At 56.3% G+C, this 23,198-nt stretch overlaps 5 protein-coding genes across 5 annotated transcripts; 3 read left to right on the forward strand and 2 right to left on the reverse strand.

Annotated features, from left to right (window-relative positions):
- Positions 1 to 3,558: 3,558 nt before the first annotated feature.
- On the forward strand, positions 3,559 to 7,777 carry VDAG_06419 (leucine Rich Repeat domain-containing protein). The gene is made up of 3 exons (XM_009658797.1): positions 3,559 to 3,870; positions 4,407 to 4,593; positions 4,648 to 7,777. The coding sequence occupies exons 2-3, from the start codon at positions 4,561 to 4,563 to the stop codon at positions 7,204 to 7,206; spliced, it is 2,592 nt and encodes an 863-aa protein (XP_009657092.1). The 5' UTR covers positions 3,559 to 3,870; positions 4,407 to 4,560; the 3' UTR covers positions 7,207 to 7,777.
- An 887-nt stretch (positions 7,778 to 8,664) lies between these two features.
- VDAG_06420 (peregrin) lies at positions 8,665 to 12,945 on the forward strand (the record flags this gene model as incomplete). Its single annotated transcript, XM_009658798.1, has 5 exons — positions 8,665 to 8,756; positions 8,860 to 8,939; positions 9,091 to 10,721; positions 11,072 to 11,814; positions 11,868 to 12,945. The coding sequence occupies 5 exons, from the start codon at positions 8,665 to 8,667 to the stop codon at positions 12,943 to 12,945; spliced, it is 3,624 nt and encodes a 1,207-aa protein (XP_009657093.1).
- Positions 12,946 to 15,219: 2,274 nt separating this feature from the next.
- On the reverse strand, positions 15,220 to 15,677 carry VDAG_06421 (uncharacterized protein; the record flags this gene model as incomplete). Its single annotated transcript, XM_009658799.1, has 2 exons — positions 15,220 to 15,539; positions 15,662 to 15,677. The coding sequence occupies 2 exons, from the start codon at positions 15,675 to 15,677 to the stop codon at positions 15,220 to 15,222; spliced, it is 336 nt and encodes a 111-aa protein (XP_009657094.1).
- Positions 15,678 to 16,874: 1,197 nt separating this feature from the next.
- Positions 16,875 to 19,870, forward strand: VDAG_06422 (serine/threonine-protein phosphatase PP1). Its single transcript, XM_009658800.1, has 6 exons — positions 16,875 to 17,343; positions 17,556 to 17,878; positions 17,941 to 18,342; positions 18,423 to 18,722; positions 18,788 to 18,816; positions 18,928 to 19,870. The coding sequence occupies exons 2-6, from the start codon at positions 17,699 to 17,701 to the stop codon at positions 18,941 to 18,943; spliced, it is 927 nt and encodes a 308-aa protein (XP_009657095.1). The 5' UTR covers positions 16,875 to 17,343; positions 17,556 to 17,698; the 3' UTR covers positions 18,944 to 19,870.
- Positions 19,871 to 19,934: 64 nt separating this feature from the next.
- On the reverse strand, positions 19,935 to 20,849 carry VDAG_06423 (selenoprotein W family protein; the record flags this gene model as incomplete). Its single annotated transcript, XM_009658801.1, has 2 exons — positions 19,935 to 20,498; positions 20,670 to 20,849. 2 exons carry the CDS (start codon positions 20,847 to 20,849, stop codon positions 19,935 to 19,937), a joined length of 744 nt encoding a protein of 247 aa, XP_009657096.1.
- Positions 20,850 to 23,198: the final 2,349 nt, after the last annotated feature.

Consider the following 23,198-nt stretch of genomic DNA (forward strand, 5'->3'; position numbering starts at 1 on the left):
AATGAAGCCTGGAGTGGCACAATCAGTCGTGGTGTGATCAGCGCGGCAACCACCACAAGAAACAGCAGATGGGCGCGCATTCCATATCAAAGCCTCCTTCCACCAGAATAACGGCCCTGACCTGGCCCTGACCTGACGATCCAGGGGCGGTGAGGATCTCTGCTTGCAGGAGGGTTGGTGATCTATCCGGTCCAGGGCGTACCGTAGCTCGAGAACCCATACCCATCAATCTGTCTGTTGCTTGCATGTTGGGATGGCAAGCTTTTTGTGTGCTTTATCACCTTGACAAGTTGCACGTCGTCGCTTGGTCCGGATCGATGCTCCTCGTGGAGCGCATCTGGGTGCAATATTTTTATGAATAATTAAAGCAACCCCGCGTACTGTACGACGGCGATTTCTTGGAGTACCACGTACGCGGCCGTTTGGCGCGGGATTTGGAGACCTGGGTGGTGATCGCTGTGCTTTAGTCACCAACTGAGTCGGAGTATAGGGTAGGACGCCTTGCACGAATACGGCGTGGCTGCAGGTGTGAGGTGTGCCCCATCCCCATGTAGTTGTGACCTAGTAGGGTGGAGGGGCGATTGCAGGGGTTGTACCAGCAAGATGACATCCATCGCGCCAAATAACGAGGCCTATCGTGCATCAGTAGTTGTTCCCAATTCACCAATCAACCAGCATCGCGGCATCTGGTACGGTGGACCATGACATAATTGTCGTCTGGTGCCGAGGGTGTGCATCTCGAGAATGCGCTGGCTTGAAAAATATGTGTTATGTTCGCGAAAAGCTGCTCGGAGAGTCCCAACTGGGTCTCCTGGGCACTTCCTGCAACGGGGTTTGGTGACGCATTGCTTATTAGCAACCTTACTACGTACACTCAATATGTGCGCACCATGAAACAAGGAGCTCATGTGAAGCCAGAGGAAATAGGAGCCTGTTTTTGAAGAGCAGATAGATGGCACGCCCAGAAGCGCCATTATAAAGACACGATGTGCGGACCGGGAGGTTGGAGGGATCGTCGGCGGGAACGAGCGGGACGAGTCGTGACAAATTTATGAACAAGGCTGGCTCTGCACTGTGGCGGGCAGCCGGGAGCTCGACATGACGGACCCGTGATTTCCTGGTTGGGGCATGGCGTGCGTAGTTGGCTCAAATGGGGAATGAGTTGGCAACGATTTGATATTGGGACAATACTGGCAAAGCGGCCGAAGGCGCCGCAGGATGCAATAGCGCTGAGAGGACTAACGTACTTGTTAGAGTTGCCCTTGGCGTGCGCCTGTCATGCCAGACACAGCGCAGGCCGTTCGGCAGAGTTGAAACTGGCAGAAGCAACACACCACTCGGAAATCAATGGAGACGGCATCAAAGGGCATGGCATGTCTCGCGTGCCAACTGGAGAAGGCGGCGAGGAAATGAGGTGTGATTGTAGGTGTTCAAGATTTGGGCCGTCGGCAACGCTGATTTGTCGTTTCGCGTGTTCGAGGCTGATGACCATGTCTTCCGGGCCGTGTCGTGCCCTACCTGATTGGAATGTCGAGCGAACGTCTTCCCATGTGGACGGCTGGCATCAAACAGCTTCGTCAGTGCAGTGGCATGTTGTCTGTCTTCTGTCCTTTGTTGTCGTAACGAGGGGAATTCTGGTACCCGAGGCGGCGGGCGTTGTTTCCGACGAAAGCCCCATATGTTTTTCCTTGGTAGCGTGCCAAGTAGCGTATGGTAAACAGGAGGGGTGCGACGATCCCTGATGCTGGTGCGCATGAAAGTGGAATCTCCCCTTCGAAAAGCGCGAAGGGTTTTGAATCTCGAAAACAAGGCTCGAGGGCTCTTGGCTTCTCCGGAGCTGGTTTGTGACCGCGTCGGTGCCGTTGGCCGTCTCCACGGCGGAGTGGTTCACGGCCACGCCGTGTCTGTCAGAGGTCGATCGCCGTCTGACGATATTCCTCGACTGACTCTTGCGCGCGCGATGAGCTCCAATTCGACCTTCACCGTCTCTTTGCATGGTGCATCGTCAGCCTCATAGATTTCGGCAGATGTACCGACAAGCGGTCTGGTGGATCTGCTAGAGGTGTTCGCATGGCGAGTGGTCGTCGAGCGGCATTGGGCTTCGGACGAAGCGCGCGACAATCTGCTCGTCGATGTCATCGTGCCCACAATGCCCACCACAACACCAGTCGATGAGATTCACGATGTACCATGTATGCTCAAATTTCGTGACTGGGTAAACAGGTCACGCCAGTCGCTTCGGCAGCGGAATGTTTCTCCATCTGCGCATCCTGCTGCGTTGCCAAGACAGCAGGTGAGCAGCTCACAAATCTAACCCACACACCCACACACCTACCTAGGTACTCAGGTACTGTACAAGTACACAACCACCAGGAGGGGAGGGGGCGCGGAAGGGTAGAAAGTGTGTGAGAGAGAGAGACTGGGAGATCGAGAGGAAGAGATGGTGGTCCGGGCCATCCTGGGCACATCACAATGTGCCACCCACCCTTCAGGCCCCACGTCGCACGTCCTCGAGGCCCAAGACACGAGAGGCCCGAATCTCTCGACTGCAATCGTGACTTGTGCGGCGGCGACTCTCAGCTGATCATTGGGCTGTGGTCATGGGCGAGGCTGGGCTGTCATATGGCTGGGGTGCTGATACCATCCAGAGGAGATCCTGTGCCCAAAAACAGGAACAAGGAGACGGCGGGCAGCGAAGCTGACTGTATCGTGATGCCTCTAGCGGCGAGGTTTCGTTCGGGGAGATGAGGTGGGTTAGATAAAAGGGACAGATGCAAAAAGAAAGGCCGTGCAGCAGCCATGCAGCCGTGCAGTGCTGGTGCATCTCGTCCGTCGAGGTGAGGCATGAAGCATGAGGCAGGAGCATGAAAGTCGTGCAGCAGCAGGAGCGACGAGAGCAGCCTCAGCAGCCAATGATGCCTCCGCAGGCCGGGTGCTGGATGATCGTGGTTTGGGTGGTGCAGCTGCTGTTGGCACCTCGTCGTCGCTTCCTCTGCGGCGGCAAACGGGCGAGATGAGCGAAGAAAAAGCCACTACGGGCATGCCTACTGGCGTCGCATTCGTCCCAAAGTACCTGGTACAAAGCGCCAAGCCCGACTGCTCAGTCAATCAGCAAATGACCAGCCCGCTCGCCAGGATGCCAGGGTCTGCGCTAGCGTTGCCAGTGGAGACGTGTGGAACATGTTCAGGGCACCCTGGTGCGCCCATCTCTGCACGAGCCCACCAGTCACTCGCAGGCAGTCGTGCTTGGTGTCTTGCTGTCGCTGCTGCCGCCACGAACACTTCAGGTCGTCAAGGCATTGGTAACCGAAGGGGCTTGCTTCCCTGACTTTCAGAAATCACAGGTCCCCTGCCCATGCCCCTCCTCCCCCCCCCATGTTGCCCATCGCACATCGCCCATTGCCCAGTGCCAGGCCTGAAGTCCCCCATCCAGCGCTCAGCAGATTTTGGCAGGCACTTGCCCATTGTTATTATTAAACCCAGACCCCTTCCAGCCTCCCCTCCATCACCGAAAAAAGACCCCTTCTTTTCCCTCACTCCGTCACTGTCGCTGTCTTCAGTGCAGCCAGAGTAGAGCGAGCATCATCGCGGAGGGGATCCATAGCCGGGCACCCAAATCGCGTCCCTTCGATCCTCCCTACCTACATCTCGACCTTGCGACTACCTCACCTCGTCGCCCTCCTCCTCCTCCTCCACCTCCTCCTCCTGGCCTCCGAAGCCAACCTCCGACCCTCGACTCGACCCCCCGAGCCTCACTCCTCCAGTCTACGACGACGAGGCATCTAGATTGCCAGTATCGAACAAGAGTGCTGTACAAAAGGAGGACTTCGATAGTAGATTCGAAGAAGACTCTTTCACTTATCGTACGTGGTAAGTCACGCCGTTCATTTTTTGCGCTGCCTGCCTTTTCTTGTATCACTCTGTCCGACTGAATGGGTTCCCGCTTCACTCGACTCGACTCGACTCAACTCGACCCGGCCTTGCAACACTATGCCTGCTGCTCAACTTTGCGCCGCCTGTGATCGCTTCATTCTGCATCCTGTTCATTGTATCAGTGGCCAACTTTGCAAACCTATCGCCTCGCACACACTTGCCTGTCCGATGTCGTGAGAGTGTCCGACTCGTGTGCCTGCGTACGTTCGACGTTACTCGCCACGGTCGCCAGCCCGTCAGCGTCTTTCGGGTCATCATTTACCTTGCACTTGCCCTTCTTTTGCACCACCAGTGCTACATGGCGAAACGCTGTGTCCAACCATTTGGTCTTGTCCCTCGAACCGTACCTGGAAAACCCTCGCAGCGTTGCGTTATATCAGCGGGAAGGGGCTCTCTGCCCGATGACCAGATTTTCCTCTTTTGAATTCAGGGAATCAACCAAGGATTTTCCACTGACAGCTTCTATCAAACAGGTCCGGTGCTGCCGATTCAGACACTCCGCGCTTCTTGACATCGAGAACCTCCCGGCAAGACTTCGCTGTTCTCTGTCGGCGCCTCCATCCTGTAAAATCCGACCAAACAACATCTTACAGCCAGCCCCTGATGCGTTCATCTCCTTGAATGAAGATGGATTCCGAAGACGGGGAGTTTTTCATTAAAGTGCGTCCGCAATCTCCTTCAGATGGTTCCCCTTGCGTCTAACACTTTTGTCAGCAATTGGCCAGTTTCGTGCGCACGCACGAGAAGGCACTTGCCAATGCTCTACAGTTCAGACGACAGACTGTCTCCCGCCATGGCTCTTCGCAGAGCGTAAGTTCTGTCACGGTGCCCCAGTCGCCTTCGACACTCCCCGAACGGCCATCGACGTCTGCCTCCACCTCTTCCGGGCTTGCCGCTGCCCTGTCACTGGGCTCCTTGAGCTTCACTTCCCACAGCGCCAAGTCAGCCAAGCTTGCCCTGACCCCTCATCACCTATTCTATCTTCTCTCTCGATTCGAGGAACTCGGCACCCCTGTTGGACCCATGAAGATTAGGCTGGAGAACCTGCATGACAGTTCCACCTCGGCCAATTATGTGTCCTTCCTCGGCAACACTCAGCGCTCTCGCAGCCGCGAATCTGATGTTGGCTCCATTCACTCGGTGTCCAGTGTGCGAAGCGTCGTGTCTGGCATGTCTGCTCTCTGGGCTAGTTTTGGCATCGGTGCCAGTATCTCTGCGGCTCGCACAGAGAGGCAGAAGGCCGCTCTACAAGCCGATCTAAAATACCTCTACTCCGCGTTCACCAAGATTCCCTGCCTCCGGCTTTCGCCTGACTGGCGCGCCCGCCTGATTCGTGGCTATGAGGAGTTTCCGTTCGATTCAGCTGTGCCGCTTTATGTCTTCAAGAACGTCCAAGCTCTCGAGGTCAGCAGCATAGACTTCCGGCAGTTCTTTGGCTGGGACCGTCTCGCCGACCAGCTTCGCTCTTTGACGCTGAAGCGTGCTGGCGTGGACGATCCTGCTGACATCCTTATTGACATTGTCCTGGATGACATGGATAAACGTCGAAGACGCACCTCAAAGTCGCAATCCTCCCCAACGACGCCGTGGCCTACGAGTACTAGTCCGCGACGCAGTCCCAACACAACGCATGCCGAGCTTCACCGTTCTGCCTCTGCACCGGGTTCTCCTGACCCCCAAAGCCATGGGGACATGCGGGTCGGCTCCATGACTCCCAGTGACCATACTCTGGAGGTTGGCTCTGGAGACGGCAGGCGAATGTCTCTCGCCAGGGCCGAAACAGACGAACCTAGGTCCCCGACAAAGTCCAATAGGCCGCGTAGTAACTCTCCGACGCGACCTATGGCCTCCCGCAACACCTCCACCAACGTACGAGGTGGCCACAAAGTCCGGAGATCTGGCTCAGGGAGCTCGCATTCCAGCCTGTCCGACTCTTGGCACCACGCTCGTCCAGGGAGCTCGTCCAATATGCTCAATATGGGCATCTTGCCGGCTTCGAAGTGGCGCTTCCTCAAACATTTGAGCTTGCCCGATAACTCCATGACATCGATTCCCGCCTCGAGCTTGGCCCCACTGGCCAACACATTGCACTCCCTCGACCTGTCCTCGAACTTGTTCGTGCAAATCCCTGACAGCCTTGCCACCCTAACCGCCCTTCGAGCCCTAAACCTGTCTCACTGCATGATCGACTCGCTGCACTCTCTGACCCGAAACCCGCTGCCGGCCATCACCGCTCTCAACCTTCGCGGCAACCGGCTTCAGTCACTGGCCGGCGTTGAGAAGCTGTATCCGTTAGAGCGTCTTGATCTGAGGGACAATCGCATCACTGACCCGCTGGAGGTTGCCAGACTCACCGGTATCCCCGACATTCGCGAGATTTGGGTCGAGGGGAATCCGTTCACTAAAACTCATCGGGACTACCGCATTACAATTTTCAATCTGTTCCGGAAAACGCCGGGTTACACAGAAGATATTGTGATCGACAACGTAGGCCCTAGCTACTCGGAACGGCGATACCTTGTTGAAAGAGCGCCCGTCCCTGCTGCAGTGCCAGTTGTCAAGGCTCCGACCGCCGATCTGCCTGCGGTCGATGTGAGCAAGCCTGCGATCATATACGATGACCCCGTAGAAACCCTCTCCTCATCGCGGAAGGAACGGCCCACACCCAAGGCCGTCACCAGCGAAGTCAACACCAGCTCGACCAGACGTCGAAAGGCGCCAAAGCGACGCATTGTCGACCTTGCAACCCCAGAAACCGCCTTGACCGCCGCCGCTGCCCCAGCCGTGTCGCCTTCTGCTTCTGCAGGTATCAGGGTAGTGACGGAAAATGTCCCGACCGCCAAGCCCGTTGCAGATATCTATCGGACGACCCAACTGCCGAAGGAGCAGTTACTTCCTCCCGTGGTCCTGTCCGATTCACGAAAGGGAATCTCCCAGCCAGCAGTGCCACGATTTGATGCGACCGTGGTGCCCGAGCTTCCTCCTCTTTATACATCCGAGAACGGAATCAATAGTTGGAAGGATTCCCAAGAATGGGACGTCAGCGGCGAACTATACCGCCAGAAAATTGAGGCGCTCCGTGACAAAGTCGGGAATGGGTATCTCAGTGCGCTCAGTGAGGAGAGCTGGGATCCCTCTCGTCCACCGAGCTATACCGTGCCCACTTTCAGCGCCGGCTCAACCATACGGTCCAGCCCTACCACTCCACGCACTTCCAGCACTCATACCCAACCACAACCGTCGCCTATCCTCAGTGGACGCACGCTCGGCTAAGTCCCAGACCAGTCTTTGCATATGATACCCCCTTCACTCCTCATGATATTTCATGATACCCCAACTGGCCCGAGATTCTACGGTTCTCAACTAAAGCGTTGCTTTAGCTTGAACCTCAAAGAGAGCCACCACCCCTTCACTTCACCCTTTTGGTTGCCTGTTTAAGTACTCTTTGAGCATGTATTTTTTTTAGCATAGCGTATACGGCGTTGGGACGAGACGGGCGGATCTTTTCGAATTCATTTTTGACCTTTCTTCACTTTTCTACCACTGAGTTGGACATGGCTTCATGATTCAATTTGGCTGTAGGTCTTGTTCTGCTGCTGCATGCTGCAGAAGGGATGCTGCTGTGGTCTATTTCTCACTTCACTTCACTTTGACAACGGCGTTTGTGAGAGGAGCGAAGTTTTTCGCACATTGGTGGCTCTTGTCCATTGTTAGCATGGAAGAAGGGAAAAAAGACGCATCTGTTCGCGTGGAAGGCACTATTGCATGCAGATAGGGGCGGACCGCAGGTCAAGATGAGCTGGTGTTTGGTTCTAATACATGAGAGACATGCATTCCACTTTTCAACACATGAATTTCTGTGCTACGCCTGATTTGACTTTGTTGAAGAAAAGCTGGCTACCACTGCGACTGCACCAGGCAGACAAATGATGGCATGTCTTGTCTCGAATGGAACAGGTCGTCGACACGTCTGTGGTCGAATAGTAGGCGGCTCAAACGGCTGCTCGACGAGTGGGACAAGGGCCAGGGTAAGCTTTGCCTCTTGTCGCAGAGTGGCACGGACTTGAGTAAGGTGACGGGATCGACAGTTGTGGAAACCTGGGGTAAATTGAATCAATAAAGAATCTCTCTTCCCCCTTGGCTGGCTGGCGTCAAACGAGCTCCGCATTGGGAAGCGTGGCATTGAGGTCAGGGACAGCCGCAGATTTGCGCTCACAGCATGATTGGCTGCTCCCACCCTGGGCCTGGTGTTTGATCGATTTGGCGGCTAGAACATGTATCTGTCATTGCTAGTGGTGTTGCGGAGAGCAAGGTCGGTCGGACTACGTAGGCCAATGGGCAGCCCTACGAAATTGAGAACCTCAAAGACATTCTTGCTTCTCCCACCAAAGCCGCCTTTCTCTTCAATGGTTGAGTTCTGGTTTTTTGCAGTTGGCTTTGAAGGATTTGATTTCTTTCGCCACCTCGTCGAGGGTATGAGCCGCAACGCGATGAGTGTTTGTGAATTTGGGGTCACCGTGAGGCAAGATATTGTTAGCTTGCAATTGAAGGCCAGTGGAAGGAAATGCCACGAGTACAAAAAGGGAAAAATGGAGCTGTCCCAAATGGCACTCACGATCATCGCATGCTGATGTGCTATGTGCAACGAAGAGGCCGTGTCGATTCCGCTGAACATGCTCAGCATGAATGACTAAGCCTCTCCGTTTTGAGCCCCCCTCCCCCTGCCTCACGATGGCGTGTGGGGCGGCACCCACCTTGACGTTCCGGAATGGCCCACTTTGGCCTCTGGCCTGGGTGAAGTGGGCACACAGACAGGCCAGCTGGTAGGTGCGCGAGGTGCGCTTGCGATTAAGGGGGCAACCAGGTCCGTGCGTTCCAACTTCACGCGTTGACTATGTTTTCGTGAGGAGACTCTACAATCTACAGTTTGAATACGGCCAGACTCCTACAATACCCAGAGGCATTCATCAAGAGCTTGCAGACCTATCACGCCGTCCAAAGCTTTGGTTGTGACCCGGGCGAACGCGCTTCTGCGCATCCACGCAAATGCCCCCCACCTCCGTCAAGCCGCATCACGAGTCTCCGCGCCTCCACCCACGACGCGGTGATTGACCATTCCGATCATCTCGATGACTCGAAAGACCGAAAGAAGTGCAGATACCGAAGCCGAAGACATGGCGTCCAAGCCTGCGACCCCTCGTCGACCGACTGCGAGCCGCAAGAGGACCAGACCAGCGCCACCATCTGTGTCCTCGACTGCTCTCCTCGGCTTCGACGACGACGACGTGTCAGCGCCTACTACCATCTCCAAACGCCCTAGTCGTGAGCGCATATCGACTCCGACCACTGCCTCGTCGACTCGACCCGTTCGCGACAAGGACGCCGCCAACCCACCAGTCGCGACCTCTTCGCGGCCCACGCGAGAGGTGGCCACCCCAACAACAGCCTTCGGCGCCAGCGCCGCTGCTCGCTCCGAGCCCCCGCCAAAACGAAGGAGATATATACCTGGTGGCGCTGGAGGCGGTGGCCGCTTCATCGAGGAAGATGGCACCATTACCTTCAACGTTCCTAGCGCAATGCGCACCCCGAGACCTCCGCGTGAGCCGCGCGTCCCCGCTACGACTGCTACGATACCGCGGCGGGAGAGAAGCACCCGCATCCGCACGGCGGCTGATCATGGCGATATGGAGTTTAGCTCGGCTGCCGCGGTCGCAGCTGCCGTTGCCCAGAACGAGGGTTACAAGCCTCGCGAGGAGCGCGGGTGGGAGGAGTTCCACCCAAACCTCGACATCGAGGCCACCTTTAAGGTCTTTCGCTCGGAAGAGGTCGACGGACTATCTCAACCACCCGCAGCGCCAGCGACGCCGGTTGCGCTGTCGTCCTCCAACCACGCCTCCAGTACGCCACTACGCGAGGTCAACCCCGAGTCGACGGGTAACACTCCGAACCCGGGGGCAGACTCTCAGCCCGGCGCGTCAGAATCGCCTCAAAAGCGCCGGGCTACCCGTCCCACACGAGAATCAGCCTCTTACTTTTCGCTTCGGGATGTGCCCGCCGCGGCGGTGCCCAAGACGCCCCAAGTCTTGCCCATCAGAAATCAGACGGCGAAGGAGAGGCTAGACCTGAAAGCACCCTCATATCGTCGATCTGATCGCATCGTTCAGTTTGAAGGCAAGGGCTTTGGCCAGGCAAGATATGTCGACAAATCCATGATGAATGTGGGATACCAAGAAAGCGACCAGTACATCCGACCAGAGCGTAGAATGCTCAAGGCAACCGACGCCAATGTCGAGGATGACATGGATACCGCGCTCTCCATGAAGCCCGACGGCGAGCCGGCCGCGCCTCTCCTCACGTCCGCCCCTGTGGGCCGTGTCGAGTACGATATGGACGAGCAAGATGACATGTGGCTCGAAGCTTACAATATTGAGCGGAAGAGCCACGAGCTCGAGCCCATCACTCGCGAGGTATTCGAAATTGCGTTAACCAAGATCGAAAAGGAGTGGCATGCATTAGAGAAACGCATCCCCAAGCCTAACCCGAAGCCACCACAGACACACAGGCCGAGGTCGAGTTCAGCAGCAGCCGTCAATGGCGAACCGCAAGTGGGCGAAGAACAAGACTCAAAATGTGCCATCTGTGATGACGGAGACTGCGAGAACACAAACGCCATTGTCTTCTGCGATGGCTGCGACCTGGCAGTCCATCAAGAGTGTTACGGTGTGCCCTTTATCCCCGAGGGCCAGTGGCTCTGCAGAAAGTGCCAGCTGATCGGCCGCGGAATACCGGTAAGTGTCTGCATGGGCGGCGTCCGAAAGATGGCGGAGTCTGACAGCTAACGTTTGATGTCCAGACCTGCATATTCTGCCCTACGACTGATGGCGCCTTCAAGCAAACCAATTCGAGCAAGTGGGCTCACCTACTGTGCGCCATGTGGATTCCTGAGGTGTCCTTGGGCAATCATACCTTCATGGAGCCAGTCATGGACGTGGATAAGGTTCCGAAAACCCGCTGGAAATTAACATGTTACATCTGCGATCAGAAGATGGGAGCCTGCATCCAATGCAGCAACAAGTCCTGTTATCAGGCATTTCACGTCACCTGCGCACGGAGGTCAAGGCTCTTTCTAAGAATGAAGAACAGCCAAGGCGCGCTTGCTGTTCTTGACAACAGCATGATTCTCAAGGCGTACTGCGACAAGCACTGCCCGCCCGACTACACCAAGGAGAATGGCGTCGCTCAGGCCACGCGGGATGCGAAGCGGTTCTACAAGAAGACCATGAAGGGTCGCATCTGGGCGGACAACCAGGTGGTCGCGCACGCGCTGGCGGCGACCCATCGTCACGCCTTGACGGATCATGCCCCCGATGAAAGCCAGATGACTGGCGCGAAGCTGTCCATGATGGGCGACAGCAAGAAGGGGCAGCCCGGAAAGCCGATATGGAAACTTCCCTCTGGTGCGCCTGTTATTCCTAGAACCGTTTTCGACATTGTCGAAATGGCTCTTTCTCGGTTCCCCTTTAGGAAACGAAAAGATTTCGTCAGCGAAGCATGTCGGTATTGGACCCTGAAAAGGGAGGCGCGTAGGGGTGCGGCGCTCCTGAAACGACTGCAATTGCAGATGGAGACCTTTTCGTCCATGGAACTCACTCGTAGGAACTTTGCAGGCATGGGTCCCTCAGGTAAAACCAGGCTGCAGAGGCGGATCGAATTTGCTGAGACGCTGCTGCGTGATCTGGAGCAACTCAAGGACCTGTCGGCCAAGGTCGTCGAACGCGAGCAGCTCAAACTGGAGGCTGCTGAGCTTGAGCAAGACTTTGTGGACACATGTTACTTTCCGGTGGCGAAGCTCTTCTTCCCGGTGGTCGAGAAGGCGCTCGCGTAAGTGAAACCCGCGATATTACCTCACTTCATTCTTATTGACAATGTGGCAGGCTGGACAAGGGTGTGTTCTACGACGGGCTGGTGAAGCTTCAGTCACAGCTGGACGTTCGCTTCTACACGACGACGTTAGCGTTTGCGCATGACCTGTGTGAAGTCATCAGCGTGGGCATCAACACCGAGATCAAGAAAGTGGAGACGGCGGATGAAGAGCTCGTCGCTACCACGCTTGGGAAAGTGTCATACGAGGACCCGAGACAGAGGAAAACACTGGGGAAGCGCATCCTCAAGGCTGTTCAGCCACAGCTCGAGACAGCCCTTCGAACCGAGGCAGAGATCAGCTCTAAGCCACTTGATCCTTTGACAAAGGAGCTGGAAGGCATGTTGGAAGCCAGCATCGAGTTCAAGTCTCTGTCGAATGACGATGGGGAGAAGACAATAGATGCTGACCACGATGTGGTGATGGCGGATGCTTCGATCGAGGAAATCACGGTCGCAAATGGCCATGTCGAGAAGGATAGAGCAGAAGAAGGCGGCGATGTAGATGCCATGGAGGTTGACGCTGTTGGCGAAGAAGACGACGGCAGTATCGAGGTCGCCACCTCCAACATTGACGACAAGGGCAAGCTTCCCTCCTCCAGTTCGTCGGTTGCCGGCCTCGAAGGCAACGGCAAGGTCGCGGAGCAGGCCTATGCAGCTCTGACAAACGGCGTCGCGGGCGCTTCTGATACACCCCCCGCCTCCGATGGCTACCAGAGCAACTCCGCGCCGGAGCAGCCGGCGCCTCCGACACCGCCCCAATCAATCGGCAGCCTCGGCGCGCAGTCGAATGACCCCCTGTCCGAAGGCGGCCTCGCATGGCACCTCAAGGACTTCAAGCTGCGAGGCACAACCATCCTTGCGGACCAGTGGCCTGGGCGCGACGCCATCCGTAGCCTCAGCGAGGAGCTTTCCGATATGGACGACCGTGAGCTTGAGGGCCTGGGCTTCGACGTCGATGACAGCACCATCACGGCATCGCCCAACGGCGCCGCAGCTAGCAGTGAGGTCATTGTGGACACAATCGTCAGCAAAGCCAAGGCGAGCACCCGTGTTCGCAAAAAGACGCGCAGCTCTACGCGCCGGCGATGAGCTGTCAGACGGCAATTTGTCCACCCGTGAAGGCTTATTCTTCAGAACCCACCCATTACCCCGTTTTGTACTTGTATCTGGGCGAAGGTCAAGTTTTATCTTCGCCGAGGAGAAAGGAAGGGTTGCGCAGTATACCCCACAGGGGATGAGTTTGTTTTTCCTCCTCCACCACCTCCTCCTTCTTATTCTTCTTCTCTCTCCCCTGCTTCTACTCCTGTTGTGTTTTTCTTTTCATCCATATCACGGAGCGGCGTTTAGGCGAGACGCGAGGTACGGCCCCCTCCCTGTTATCCCCCAGTCTTTGTCAGACCTTGTAGGGATGGAGATGTGCTCTTATGCAAACAGTGTCTTTGGTATCGTGTCTTTTTTTTTCTGCGTCCACGTGTTCTTCTCTCCGTCGTTAGGACGGCCTTGCTTTGCGTGGCGTTCATCAGGCTGGCGGGCAAGAGGCTAGGGGAGGAAAGGCGAGGGATGGTCAGTAGTAAGGTACCTTGGGGCGCGGCCTGGGTCAGGGCCGCCGTGCAGTTGCAAATGTAGAGTCTTGTAAACCTTTTCCATGCCTTCTCTTTCCTGCCAGACTTGATCGACTGTGAGTTTTGTGAAGTGTGCGAGGAACCCCGTGCGGTTCTGGGAGCATTTTGGCTCTCGGGATGTTTACGTCTATATTCACACATCACACCGAATTTCGGGACTGGCTGATGATATGGTATGCATGTCACACCAAAGCCTACGGTCATGTCGTAGCAGTTGGGCATAGTATTTGGTGTTTCCAATAAGGGCATATTCCAAACTTCAGCCTTGCTTTCAGACACCTGGAAACGCGACCGAGAAGCCGAGATGCTGCCAACACACACACACACACACACCAAAGCCTCGGCATCGCTATTATATCCCTCCCCCTTGCCACCTGTCCCTGGCAGTGTTTGCCATCCGGTTTCGGCGGCAGGGCGAACGTCGATATGGGACGAAGAGTAACCAGTGACCAGTGGACCAGGCTAGTGGGGCCCAAGCCCGCCGAGCCGACGCGCCAATAGCGATGATCTGATCTACGATTCGTAACCTTCTGAATGCTATCAGAGGATGGGAAGAGAGGAGAGGGGAGGGGGCAAGGCTGCCTTCCCGGGCAACTGTGCGATGAAAACGTGTTCTGAGGGGGATGGGTGGGCGCTGAGACAAGACGTGAGCTGGCAGCGAACGAGGGCCTTTTTAATAGGCAATGTAGTATGCGCAGCTTGTGAAGGTTGCAAGTAGTGGCTCGATGCGAAAGCGGAGGCCTGGCTGGTTGGACGTCTGGCTCAGGTCATGTGACTATCCTCTACCCTGAGGAGGCGCCGTGTTGCTCTTTTTACCCCTCACCCCCCTCGTTGTGCCTGCCCCTCGTTCCTCGTTTGGGGCCGAGAGCAAAAGGGAGGGGGGAAAGCACGCTCCTCCAGGCTAATGGGGCATCAAGAGTTGGTGGCTCAACCCACCAAAGCTGAGAGCGGGCACAGAGCACACAAGGTGGGGTCGACATGACAGCGCAGGAAGGCGTCACACACACACCACCTCGCCCAGGGCCAACACCACCTCTGGAGTTCTTACCACCACAGCCCCGGCAAGTACGGGCGGACACTGGGGCTACCAAGTATACGCATAAGAGGGGCTTGAAGCGGGGCAAAACCCTCAACAGAGGTTTCCCACGTCACCACCAGCCTAGATTCTGAGGGCCAAATTACGATCTCACGGCAAAGAAGCATCATTTATATACTGTGCCTGATTGTTCTTCTCACCGATCTGGATACGACCGGAATAGAATAGCCATGGCGGTGTGCAGACGGTTCTTCATCGATGCGGCGTAACGGAGGTGTGGCCTCTCACGCCCTCTGCCATCACTCCGAGAAAGCGTCTTGCTCTCGTCTCCTACTGTCTTGCCGAGTAGGCAACGGAATAGCCCCTCAGCCAGACAGATGGGACGGCGCGCATCTGTCTGGTTTGGATGCTGCCTACCAGTTTTCGAGGGTGCCCGCAGCTGCAGCAGCGAATGGGAAATGTGCCTGGCCGGGCGTCGAGCGAAAACGACGGGCCAACCAGTGCCCTGTAATGCAAGCGCGCCTCAAAGGGGGAGGGGAGGGAGGCGAGAAAGGGGTGCGGTGCCAAGACCCTGTTGATGTTCAGGGGAAGGGGCTGAGTGAGGGAATGGATGGCTACCTTACCTACGGGAGGGGTTGACTGGGCGTGCTGAGCAGAACCTCCAGGACCCAGATGTCTGCAGGAGAGAGAAAATACGCTACAAGGCTATCGGGCCTGGCTTGCCAAGCCGGCCTGCCTGTCCTGCTTTTGGCCGGTGCGCGAACGGGGTGATACGAGTCCTCCGGAGGTCTCGGCCTTGGAGCTACTCCAGCGCAGCCGATCACGCAGCGAGAAAGAGTCGAGACGAGTATTCGGGGCTCGTCTCATCATGGTATGAAGCCTCTGGCTACATATGTTCGCATTGTCAATTGGCGGCTGGGGGGGTCGACTACTGACGTAGAGTTCTGGCGGCTGTGCAGCTCGGTAACCAGGGAAGCAAGTAGGTTGTATGCAAATGCAGCGCCGGCTTGTCTGACGAAGCATGACTAGTGGTAGTTCAAGATGGTAGGGCCGCCTAAAAGACGAGATGCATCGGACCAGGGCGCGCGGAAAGAGTGGCAGGACAGGAGCTGGCGGTCGATCATCTAAATGGAGGGGATTGACTCACCAAGGCGAGAGGTCATTTTGTTTTTCTTGCTGGCTGACAAACGAAGCAGTTCTATGTTCCTCGCAACTGGACAGATATCTGTTGTTGCTCGCGGCCCCCCACCGACTCGATTTGCTTTTGGTAAAGCTGCCAATGAGGGGTTCTCCCTGCTTATATAGGGTCGTCAGTCGGGACAGGGGTCGTCCAAGTGCGAATAGCGTTGGTGATATATGCCGACTGCGTTGAAATGCTTGAGGCGCATGCCTTGAGCTGCGGCTGTGGTTTCTTGACCGCCTTTACCACGAAAGATGAAGAAAAAATCAGCAGAGATACCATAGGCCGGGCTTCGAAGCTTATGAATGATTGTATGATATCTACCTACATGGTACCTACCTAGGTAGCCCTGGTCGTTGATACAAGGCAAGATATCGGCCGACACCGCCACAGCCAGGCCAAGCTTTGGCATCTTGGTACCGGCGCAACACAGGCCTCGAGGCAGGGGCACACAGTGGCTTGGGCTGGTGACTGTCACTAAAATCTGAGAGTCTCGGCCACTGGAAGTGGAGGGACCAAGGTTCTGTGAGCCGCCAGCTGTCTCCCTACCTACAACGGAACCTACCTACGTCTCACTGGTAGGTAGGTATTAGGTACCCAGGTACCTACCTAGGCAGGCTGGTAGGTCCCGGGAAGTCAGTCCCAGTGGCCTCGCGCCCTCCCAGCTTTTTAGACGGTCCCCCCATCGACCCGCCCAGCATCCACCGTCACTGCCTGTTGATGCTCGAGAAGCCCTGGTACTGCTCCTGCCTGGTCCTTGTTCCCCCTTGCTAGCGCCCTGCCTCAGACCCGACCTTTCCTTTCTTCGCTGTCCCCATCTTGACCGATCCGGTGCATCGCCAGAAAAACCTCTTCTGCTTCCCCATACACGCGAAAGAGAGGCACACGCTGCCTCCTGTTTACCGCCCTGAATCCCCTCTGCATTGCCCACCCCGGCGATCCCGCGCTTCCTGCTTGCTGCCTCTGCTACGCTGTCTGTCGCTGCACCTGCATTCTGCACCCTCGAGAGAGAAACATCGCGTCCCAACGGCACTCAACAGCATCACACAACAACAGAGCGCCCCCCCTCTGAGTGAGCTGAGGTGAAGTGAAGCCCGCCCGTCCGCCGCCCTCGCCTTCCGGTCGGAAACCCGCTCAACACAAAACACGAAGTCATCCCCTCAAACCCACTTGCCCCCCTCGGGCATCGGTTTTTGGTTTTTTTTCCTCTGACCTCTAACCCCAAGGCTCTGCCTCCCCCTTACCACCATCGACGACGACGAACGTTCCCCCTGCGGACCAACCACAGCGATACTTCAGCTCTTACGCGAATTCATCCCACGACGCCTGAACTGACTTTTCTCGTCGCTTCTTCTGTTCTCACCCGACTCCACTCGACAGGGCGCTCGCAGCTGCATCAGCTACCGACCCTTCCCCGACGATAACGGCGACGACGACTCTCTTGCATCGACAAGACGACTCCCTCCCCATCAAGGCGAACACGTCCCCCACGGGATCAAGGCGAAACATCATCACCATAACAATCCGCACCATCTGACGAACAGTTGTCTCACGAGTACAGCACGTCGCGGATCGTTGTTTTTGTCATCACGACTTTTTTTGTCTCTTCGCGGACGTGCCCTGATAGAGCCAAGATCACTTCGTCTCCCGTAAGTCTTCCCACTGATGATCCTCACCGTCGCTGTCGTCTGCGAGCCTCTCCCTTCCTGTCCGGCCTTCGCATGCCGCCCTTGAACACTTGAATGCACGCACCCCGTCGCCATCGATGCTGGCGTCGATAACCACTCAGCGCCCTTCAGCTGCCGCATTCCGAAGCAAACCTCGTGCGACGATTGCTGACATGCGTCACCCTCCCAACTAGCCCAAGAAGTGCATCGAATCCGACACGCAGGCCGGCTGTCTCGTGCACACCCGCAAGCCTCAACTGCATCATTTGTAAATCGCAGGCGCCCCACGAATTCTTCACAATCTTCGGCCAAGTCACTGGCTGGTGAGGAATAAAAGATGGCAGACCAACATGAGATCGATCTCGACAACGTGATCGACCGTCTTCTCGAGGTCCGAGGAAGCAGGCCCGGTAAGCAGGTCCAGCTTCTCGAGTCCGAGATCCGTTATCTCTGCACCAAGGCTCGCGAGATCTTCATTTCTCAGCCCATCCTGCTCGAGCTTGAGGCTCCCATCAAGGTCAGTGATCAAGCACCTCACGCATGCGTCCGGTTCTTTCGGCAGAGCTGACAGCCTTCCAGATCTGCGGTGATATCCACGGACAGTACTACGACCTGCTGCGCCTCTTTGAATACGGCGGTTTCCCTCCGGAAGCCAACTACCTCTTCCTGGGTGACTACGTTGATCGTGGCAAGCAATCGCTTGAGACTATTTGCCTTCTCCTCGCCTACAAGATCAAGTATCCGGAGAACTTCTTCATCCTCCGTGGCAACCACGAGTGTGCCTCGATCAACCGCATCTACGGCTTCTACGATGAGTGCAAGCGTCGTTACAACATCAAGCTGTGGAAAACCTTCACCGACTGCTTCAACTGTCTGCCCATTGCGGCCATCATTGACGAGAAGATTTTCACCATGCACGGCGGACTCAGCCCGGATCTGAACTCCATGGAGCAAATCCGCCGCGTCATGCGCCCCACTGACGTATGTTGCCTCAAGCCCGCCGAGCCTACGCCTAGCCCGTCCCAGATCACAATCAACTAACCACATCTCTTTTTCTGTAGATTCCTGACTGCGGCCTGCTCTGCGATCTGTTGTGGTCTGATCCCGACAAGGATATCACCGGCTGGAGCGAAAACGACCGTGGAGTGTCCTTCACGTTTGGTCCCGATGTTGTGTCCCGATTCCTGCAAAAGCATGACATGGACTTGATTTGTCGTGCTCACCAGGTCGTCGAGGATGGATATGAGTTCTTCTCCAAGCGCCAACTCGTCACCCTCTTCAGTGCGCCCAATTACTGCGGAGAGTTTGACAATGCAGGAGCCATGATGAGCGTGGACGAGAGTCTTCTGTGCTCATTCCAGGTCGGTGCACCTTGTGGCAGACGCCTCATCTTAGTACATTGCTAACGTTGTACTTTGCATTCCAGATCCTCAAGCCTGCTGAGAAGAAACAAAAGTAAGTGTCTCGTAGCCCCCCCGCGCGGCTGTTTCGGGCCCTATCAGCACCCAATTGCCTGCCTGCACTTCTGTCATGAAAGAGTTTATGCCAACGTTTTGCTTTTTCTAGGTTTGGCCGTCGTTAATCGCCTGCAACGCTCGCATCGAACGTGCCCTGTGACACTCGGATTGACCGACCAACGCTTCTCTTCAACGACCCAACGCTCCACTGTTCTCCAGCGCACACGTCCTCCGTGCCTAGTGGACCAACTCGTCTCCTCTCCCATCGGGATGCTCATCCTCGCCCTCCCCAAATAATCCCGTACCCCAACCGACTGACACGACGAACATCGCGCGCAACTCTGATCACGATCACGGCTGTCTCTAGTAGCTGAAGATAACCACACAAAAAAAACACTGGAATTTGACATGGTCCCGGTCTACGCGCGGCTGATGTGACTTGCGCAAAGAAAACCATGCGGATTTGGGTTGCGGAGTGGTTCCTCAGGTTTAAATGGTTGCACACCATCATCACAGTGTGAATGTGCATCTCGCGTTCTATTGAGATGTGCGATGCCGTCTTACAGAAAATTCTTTCCCATGAATGCTCTGTAGCAAGCGGCTCAATTACACCGCCTTGTGAGATTGAATGGCAGCCAATGACGGATGGCCTAGTCGAGGAACACACGGTGGGGGGAACATTGGTTCAGAGCCCACAGGTAGGGTTGCCAGTACCAGCGATCATGCGGTCGATATTGTACGATAAAATGATGGTCAATCTGTGGGGTGGGTGACCACAGCATTCGCAGATCCCCAAGGTCAAGGTGATGCCATGATGACAGTGCGGTGCATCCGTCTCTGGGCATATGACCACTTGCCACTTTCCTTCTGACTGCCTGTTCTTGTTTCTCCTTCTGTTAAGTTGCTTTTGTTAGTCGTTCTGTTGCCCTATCGGGAGCATGGGCTTTTAGTTTCACGAGATGGATCCGATGGTTCATGATGTATTCTACGCGAGATAGTGTGCCTCAGCTCATGATGCGACGAGGGAATGCCATACACGGGTTGACCTTTCTTAGTGCCCCGTCCATTCTATGAGGTGCATGTCGAATACGTTGGGGCCCAAGGCAGACAAGGTCTCTACACGCAGTCCCCGCATACAGCCTTGGCTTCACCGGTCTGTCCCTCTCGTGATGCTTGTGCCTGAGTTTGCGCCGGACCGGGCCCCTTCAGCTCGCTGACCAGAGAAGCCCCATCGACGCCGCTCGGCGCGGCCTGGCCCTTGTTCGTCCTGGCGGCAGCGATGCGGCTCCTCGCCTCGTCGTCGAGAGCGGTGCCCTGCGACTGCGCAGGCGCCTCGGCCGCGGCGCCGGTAGACGCGGAAGACGGCATGGCGACCGTGTCGGCGCTGGCGGGTGCGGGAGCGGGCCGGGCGTGATCGCGGTCGACGTGGCCGAGGTTGCGCGACGGGTCTATGACGTTGCGGACGCGGCGTTTGAGCTCCTTGGTCTCGGGGAAGCCGCCGTCCGTCTTGCGGTCCCAGAGCGTCTTGGTGCTCGTGCTCGTGCTCGTGCTCGTGCTGTTGCTCGCAGGCGCTGCGTCGGCTGCGGTGGTGATGGTTACGGTGAAGGTGCCGCCTGTGGAGGGGATGAGGGCGACCTCGCCGAGGGACGTGGAGAAGGTGGAGAGGAGTTCCTGGGCGAACTGGTGGGGAGGGGTTGGTTTGCGGTTAGTGACGAGGACTTGTGTGTATATCGTCGGTGCTCGTCTGGGATGCTCATGCGGGAGAACTGAGAGGGAGAGAGAGAGAGCCGTCTGAGACTCTGATATCTGGGCTGCGATGACGTTTGGGAGGGACGTGGTGTCTTTGCTTACATAGGCGGCGCGGAGCATCCACTTGCACTGGGTGCAGAACCGTATGGCGATGCGGGGGAGGGGGAGGGGGGCAGCCTGAGCGTCAGACTCGGGGTGCGTCGCTGGAGGGGGGGAATCTGCCGCGGTCGTTGTTGCTGTCGTTGCCGTGGCGGCGGCCGAGGTGAGCGGTTCGTCGGCCATGGTGAGGGGTGTGAGTCGACAGTGATCACCCGCGGACAAGGCTGGACTGGATGAAATGCAATGGGTCGACGAGGGCCTGACGAGGCTGCTTCATCAGTGCAGGAGTTGGTGGAGGGGTCGTCAGTGCCCCAGCGCGTGAGCCTAGCGTCATGGATGCGGGGTGTTCGATGCCCTGGGTACCACTCACTGGCGGTCGTTCACCACCTGTTGCCCGCTGTAATTTCCTGTTGGACTCTACTGAGCTCTCGTCGCTGTTCGTGCGGCACGGCCTGATAGCGCATCCGTATTGAGTACTTGTGTCCTCACTTGAGTCAGGATTGACTAGTCAGGCAGCTTAGGTTGACGCTGACAAGGAGAATTCGGGCATTTACACAGCAACGCGGTGCTAAAACCTTCCAATTCTCAGCATGTCAGATATAATGGGTATGGCCGGGAAGCAGGATGGCAAAGTCAATATCATTATTAAAGACGTTTGCTGATCAGTCTTGATGTGAGATCATGCCGAATTTTGAAAATTCGGCCCTTTGCACCTGGCAGGATACGTCAAGTCTGGTGGGCAAGCTCAAGGCCAGAAGCATAGGAGACCGAACATCAAGAAGGTAGACATAAGCCCGAGGCGTGGAAGTTCGCGAAATAGTCATCTAACAGCAAATATTTCAACGAAGCATGCCTGTTCGTCGTCATCGTCGTCGGACGAGGTGAGATCTGGAGGCTCCAACCGAACATCCATGTCCAATGGACCATAGACATCCTTAGTACAATGCCGGGTCAGGAGGTATCCAAGCGAAGCACGTCTCGTCAGGGTCGCGTAATCCATGGTGCTCAGACTTCTAACTTGTCCCTCTTCAGAGTTATACCCATCCAGGACCGAGCTGAATGCAGTGTTGGGTTATTTGACATGACCCTCTGATTTACTGCCTCGAACAAAGATGAGGGAGGCATCTCCGCCCTCACAACCATCCTGACCCGCGACAGATTCGATGCCCAACTCTTCCGCTGGTCAACCATAAAGCGCAGTCAATCTTGTGGCCATGGCTGTCTATGGCCAAGAGGCTGTGCGGGGAGGTGAACGGGCGCGCCTGGCCAGGTCCATCAGGAAAAGGAAGCGTGCTGCATAAGTCTGGTGGTGCGCAACAAAAATGTAGCAAATCTGATGTAGAGCTTTGTCGAGTGGAGGCTGCCGGCAGAGCTGGGCATTCCGTTCGGAAAGAAGATACTTCGACTGACAGAACACTGACACCGCCAGTTCCCCAAGGGAGAACGTAAAAAAACCATGAACCACCGGGACGACTAAGAAGACGGGCCGGATGGTAGTAGTCGACCCTGGAATCCGGAGGTGCTCGGCAAGAATCTGATTGACAGTCATCGGACCGGTGATGCACATCACTGACCCCTCCCGCGACACTGCATTTACATCCTCCCCCCTCACGCAAGGTGCCATGTCTCACATCCGCCACACACCTATACAGATACCATTGATCCACTAGAACCCAGCTGACATGCATTTGAGTGACGGCTCGGCCCCAGCTCCTTGCTGAAGTGGCTCTGATCGGTGCGATTTGAGGGAGCCGCCACAATGCACATGATAGCTGCACGTAATTCCTTTTGCGACTCGACGTCTGGCACAAGCAATGGGAGTCAACAAGACGTGCCACGTCCGAGTCATTCTGCTGTCCTCCTGCTCTGGAATCCTTGAAACATGTTCAAAAGCCCCTAACCAGTGGCACCTCTCATTGACAAGCCCATTGAAACGGTTGGATGAATGGGACGTGGTAAGAGAATTGGTCTTGGCTGTATTGGCACACGAGGTGGGGCTGAGGGTCATCCCGTCGTGGGATGAAGGGGGAAGGCGGGTGTGGAAGGGAGAGAAAAAGTACAAGACACCAAGAGAAATTATTACATGCTGAAGAGCTGCCTTCCCATGCTCCAGAAGGCCGTACCAGACACAAAAGGCCTCTCTCATACTCCTCCCCTCGGCCCATCTCCTTTCGCTGTTACGCCCTCCTCCCCTCAGACGGGCGTGCCGTGCGTGCTCGTAGACAAAATGAAAATAAAAAGAACCGACGTGGAAGCATTATCGTAGCTGTGATGCCATCGCTGCCTCCCGACTCCTGCGTCCTCCGCATCATGTTCCCGTCTCGCGCCGTGCTCAAGCTCGTGGCCAATAAGGAAGACGCCTCGCTGTCGTGTTCAGTGCGATCGCTGTCCTCCTGCCTTCTTTTTCTCCGTGTCCGGTCCGGTCCCGATAAGCCGTAGTAAGAATCTCGTCTGATCGCTCGCCCATGATGCGTGCCCCGTGGTATCTTTATGTGGCGGTGGGGCTAGCATCTGGGGCCCTTTCTTTGGGCC

The sequence above is a fragment of the Verticillium dahliae genome, genomic scaffold (genome assembly GCF_000150675.1).
Source record: "Verticillium dahliae VdLs.17 supercont1.12 genomic scaffold, whole genome shotgun sequence".
In the NCBI taxonomy this organism is placed as follows: Eukaryota; Fungi; Ascomycota; class Sordariomycetes; order Glomerellales; family Plectosphaerellaceae; genus Verticillium; species Verticillium dahliae.

Bases quoted from the DNA above. Each gene is read 5' to 3' on its own strand.
- VDAG_06419 (XM_009658797.1), top strand. From the start codon at position 4,561: ATGGATTCCGAAGACGGGGAGTTTTTCATTAAA. The intron at 4,594-4,647 runs GTGCGTCCGCAA...CACTTTTGTCAG, and splicing joins ACGGGGAGTTTTTCATTAAA to CAATTGGCCAGTTTCGTGCG.
- VDAG_06422 (XM_009658800.1), top strand. From the start codon at position 17,699: ATGGCAGACCAACATGAGATCGATCTCGACAACGTGATCGACCGTCTT. The intron at 17,879-17,940 runs GTCAGTGATCAA...ACAGCCTTCCAG, and splicing joins AGCTTGAGGCTCCCATCAAG to ATCTGCGGTGATATCCACGG. The intron at 18,723-18,787 runs GTCGGTGCACCT...TTTGCATTCCAG, and splicing joins GTCTTCTGTGCTCATTCCAG to ATCCTCAAGCCTGCTGAGAA.